Here is a 4,606-nt window from a genome sequence, read left to right as displayed (position 1 = left end):
CCTTGGGCTAAAGAATGCTATTTAGGAAAAGAGGATACAACTTTGAAATCCAGGAGAGCTGGAAACCTATAATGACTCAAACCAGAATTTCCAGGATAACCAAACTGAGTGACAAAACAGAAGCTAAATAATCAAGTCCCCAGCTTGGGCTAAATCTGGGGATGTCATCAAGAACTCTGTGACAAAATAATACTCTATGGGGAAGGGGGATGTTGGGTAATGAGAGACATTTTCAAAGGTCCTCAAGTCTTCAAAAGAAAATATATGGCTTTGGAAGAAACATTGATATCAGTTGAGTAGAGTTGGGTAGGTAATTCCTCTTTCATAGTAAGGGTTTGGGGGTAGAACAAAGCAATAAAAACATCTGCATCTCCGTAGAGAGACCTGAGTGCAAAAGATAATATTTGTGTAGCTATGGACAATTCCCTCTTTCTGTTTATTTGTGTGTATGTATGTGTGTGTGTTGTGTATCTGTGTGTGCATGTGTGTGTGTGTGTGTGAGAGAGAGAGAGAGAGAGAGAGAGAGAGAGAGAGAGAGAGAGAAAGAGAGAGAGAGACAGAGAGAGAGAGAAAGAGAGAGAGAGAAGAGAGAGAGAGAGAGAGAGAGAGAGAGAGAGAGAGAGAGAGAGAGAGAGAGAGAGAGAGAGAGAGAGAGAGAGAGAACAGACAGACAGACAGAATAGGAAGTATGTCAGGTTAGAAGTAAAGTGACCTCTGAGGGCTTGAGAGCACCTACATCTAAGGAGAAGGGAAGAAAAAGAGGATTTTTCTTTGACTGCATCATTACAATGTGTATAACTACAATTTTTTTTTTCCTGAATTTTTGAAAAGGGGACAGACTTTGGATGCAGTTAACAGCCATATGCAATCAAGATGTACAAGGGAACTCTCAGGATCTCAGGATCAGGTGCTGGGCCTTTTGGATTCCCTGCCCATCAACAACCTGTTGCCTTTTCTAATAAACCTCACCCTAATATATTTCTACCAACAAAAATGATACCACCACCACCAGAAATGATACCACCACCAAGACCAATAAATTGTCCACCTGGACTTGAATACTTAAGTGTGTTAGACAACTTACTGATCTTTCAGCAAATTGAATTTCTGGAAGCACTCACAGGTTTTGAAACCAACAACAGATATGAAATTAAGAACCTCTTTGGGCAGAGAATTTACTATGCAGTGGAGGAAAATGATTTCTGTACTCGAAACTGCTGTGGATCCTTAAGACCTTTTGTTATAAAGATTCTGGACTATTCATCCCATGAAGTGATACATATTGAGAGGCCTTTAAAATGTGCTTCCTGTTATTTCCCCTGCTGCCTGCAAAAGTTGGAAATACAGTCTCCTCCTGGTTCACCAATAGGTTATATTGTCCAAAAATGGCACCCATTTCTGCCAAAGTTTACAGTTCTAAATGAGCGCCATGAGAAGGTGTTGACAATAGTTGGCCCATATATTGTTAGCAGTTGTTTCTCAAACATTGACTTTAATATAAAATCTCTTAATGAAAAGGTTATAGTTGGGAAAATTACAAAACAATGGTCAGGATTTTTTAAAGAAACATTTACCGATGCTGATAACTTTTCAATTCAATTCCCACTAGACCTTGATGTGAAAATGAAGGCTGTCATGCTGGGTGCTTGCTTCCTTATTGACCTGCTGTTTTTTGAAGTTGGTGGCACAAAGGCAGGAGTATGGTGTTAATTGGATGGATTTCTCCTTAGTTTCATTTGAAGAATGTGTTTGGAGACAAAGGAGTTGGAAATATAATGTGATTAAAAAATAAACTTAAAAATTATATACTTATTTTGATGGGTTTCATATAATGTTAATAACCTCAGGTTTTTGCTTTTTTTCAAACTATGAAATACACCCCTCCTTAGTTTCCCCATCTGTAAAATAAGGAAAAAGGATTAAATGGTCTCTAAAGTCTCTTCTGGCTTTAGACATTTCATCCATTGATCATATCACTGATTTAACGAAGCCTAATATATCAAATCTCCTTTGAATGTGAAATGTTTGCTTTGGGGACAACATATAAGTAATCTTTGAAGTTTAGGTAAAACCTGAGTACTATATAAAATGGTTCTGATCTATATTGTCTTTTTTTTCTATTGTTAGGAGAGTTTTTATTAATTTCTCCTTTTTTATACTTAAGAGGAAAAGGAACAATAATATTTTTCAGTAAGAGACATCCTGCTATGCAGTTTGGTAGTTGGTAGTTGTTGACAGTTAGAGGGTGTTGCTGAGTTTGGTTTTTAAGTTGCAGACCATTGGAAAGGGATTTTGTCTCTGGGTTTCCTGGGGAGAGGTTGTGCTGCTAGGAATTTCTCTGTTTGGAGATAGAGAACTGAATTAAGGCCTTAATAGCCTTATTGATTATTAATTAACTTAGGTAGATAAGGTGGATAGATAGTGGCTATATTATCAGATAGAGAGAGTAGTGAGTAGGTGAAGGCTTCAGCCTAGCAGAAGCCTAGCACTGTCCCTGAGGCAGATAGATGTAGGGTTTTCTAGAAAAATTTAGTTATGATTAGGATCTTGAGTATAATAAACTAAGTGTTTTGTGTTTAATAAACTGTACACTGGCTTTTGATTAAAATCCTCCCCCCCCCCAAATTTAACCCTTCACACTATGGAAATTTTTAAAAATTGTGCTTTAACTTTTAGCTAGTTAAAATTAATAAATAATTGCTAATTATGCAATATGCAAAAATACACAATTAATTTTTCAAGGTCTAATATAGTTTGAAAATATTCCTAAGTAATATAAGACATAATAGCATTTACTAACAAATACAGAAAAAATAACATTCATTAATCATCTGATGTCTGCTAAGATAGCTGTGCTCTAATGAAATTTAGCTATTGTAACTATAATTTTCTTTTTCCAAAAGAAAAACTTAAGAAATTACTTTATTTTTTTACTTTTATTACAGAGTGATGAGTATTTTTTCTGGTTTGTATAACTAATCTTTGGAATATCCTTGAGAGTAGGGATAGTCTTTTGCCTCTTTTTGGATCTCGAGCATTTCATACAGTGCCTAGCACATAGTAGATGCTTAATTACTGTTTATTATCTATACAATTGATAACAACTGATGGAACATTTTTAAAATTTTTATTCAATTAGATGATTTAGAATATTCTTCCATGGTTCAAGACTCTTATTCTTTCCCTCTCCTCCCCCCAACCCCTTCCCTTATCTGATACACAATAACACTGGGTTTAACATGTGTCATTGATCAAGACCTATTTCCATATTATTAATATTTGCACTAGGGCGATCGTTTAGAGTCTACTTTGAGGGAACATTTTTAAGATGGTCATTTCCTCATTCCTACTGAAACCATCATATTATATGCAAATATGTATTTACATGGACAATTACTTATAACTCTATGGTAAATTCCAATTAATTTCCTATCATATGAATTAATCTATACAGATTTTCATATGTTAAATAAACCCAATATATGCCATCTCTTAAGAATATAAAAAAGAAAGAAAGAAACATTGATTTCCTCTAACTAAGAGCATGTAGAAAAGTTATTATTGGTGTAAAAACTACTGGGTTGAGTCAGTACCTTATAATTATTGGTCTCATTTTAATGTTTCTTAGTCATGTCAATTACATTATTTTCCCCAAAATATTCACTCTAAGTATTCTTTTTCTCCTGAGGCCAGACTGATCCAATACCAAGGAAGCCATTTTCCATTGTTCATTTTATTTGCCAACAGCCCATGAACAATTCTTGTTATTCACAAATACAATGAAAGAGTAAATTGAAAGGGCAGCCATAATGGTGTTTGCTTTGACAACATGGACAGATAGGCCAGTAGTCATGAAAAGACTCAAACTGTCTCTATCACAGCCAAATTCTCCTGTGTGTGTGTGTGTGTGTGTGTGTGTGTGTGTGTGTGTATGTGTGTGTGTGTGTGTGTGTTTTAAACAGAATTGTATTTGGAATGGCTTCCTATTTTCAAGCAAAGCCACCGCTCAAGAGAATACCTGTATTCAAGACTCAGAAGGAAGAGGGATCATGCATATCATTGTGCAGTAAATGAAAACATTGCTTGTCTCACAAAATGGATTTTTTCCCCACTGAATCACTATCAAGCCATTTCTGATTGGACTAGACAGCACCAGCTTCTGCTGCCTTTTTCCAGACTCCTGGCAGACCCTTCATGAATCTGTATACCTCCATTTATAGTTGCTTTGCAGTTTCCAAAAACTTTCAGTGGACAGAAATAATTTCTAAATCTGGAGCAAATGGAAATAGTTTTCCTCTAAAAAGCCTATATTTTGTGAAACATAGTAGTCTGGCAAAAATACCAACCCTTTTTCTACATGTCTCATTTTCATCAATGTAGAAGACAGAGATCAGAAATCATTCAATAGGAAGTTTGGATTGTTTTATTTCTTAATTGGAAGAAGGAAAAGAATAGATTCAGTCAGAAGTACCCATTTGTTCTTTTTGGTCCAGTTTCACAAGGCTATAATAAGGAAATTTTTTTCAACAATTCAGAACCATGACTGGTCTTAATCATTTTATTCTTTTTTTTTAATTTTATAGTATTTTATTTGATCATTTCCATG

General features: G+C 35.2%; 1 protein-coding gene across 1 annotated transcript; it reads left to right on the top strand.

The window, feature by feature from the left end:
* On the top strand, window positions 1-1,806 carry LOC100013654 (phospholipid scramblase 1-like). Its single transcript, XM_056802984.1, has 2 exons — window positions 1-306; window positions 832-1,806. Exon 2 carries the CDS (start codon window positions 874-876, stop codon window positions 1,708-1,710), a length of 837 nt encoding a protein of 278 aa, XP_056658962.1. The 5' UTR covers window positions 1-306; window positions 832-873; the 3' UTR covers window positions 1,711-1,806.
* Window positions 1,807-4,606: the final 2,800 nt, after the last annotated feature.

This window comes from Monodelphis domestica, chromosome 6, assembly GCF_027887165.1.
Source record: "Monodelphis domestica isolate mMonDom1 chromosome 6, mMonDom1.pri, whole genome shotgun sequence".
Taxonomy (NCBI): domain Eukaryota; kingdom Metazoa; phylum Chordata; class Mammalia; order Didelphimorphia; family Didelphidae; genus Monodelphis; species Monodelphis domestica.
The sequence above is the reverse complement of the archived record's forward strand: the minus strand, read 5'-3'. Positions and strand labels throughout refer to the sequence as shown.

What these genes read in the sequence shown, in the direction of transcription:
- LOC100013654 (XM_056802984.1), top strand. Translation starts at nt 874, where the DNA reads ATGTACAAGGGAACTCTCAGGATCTCAGGATCAGGTGCTGGGCCTTTT.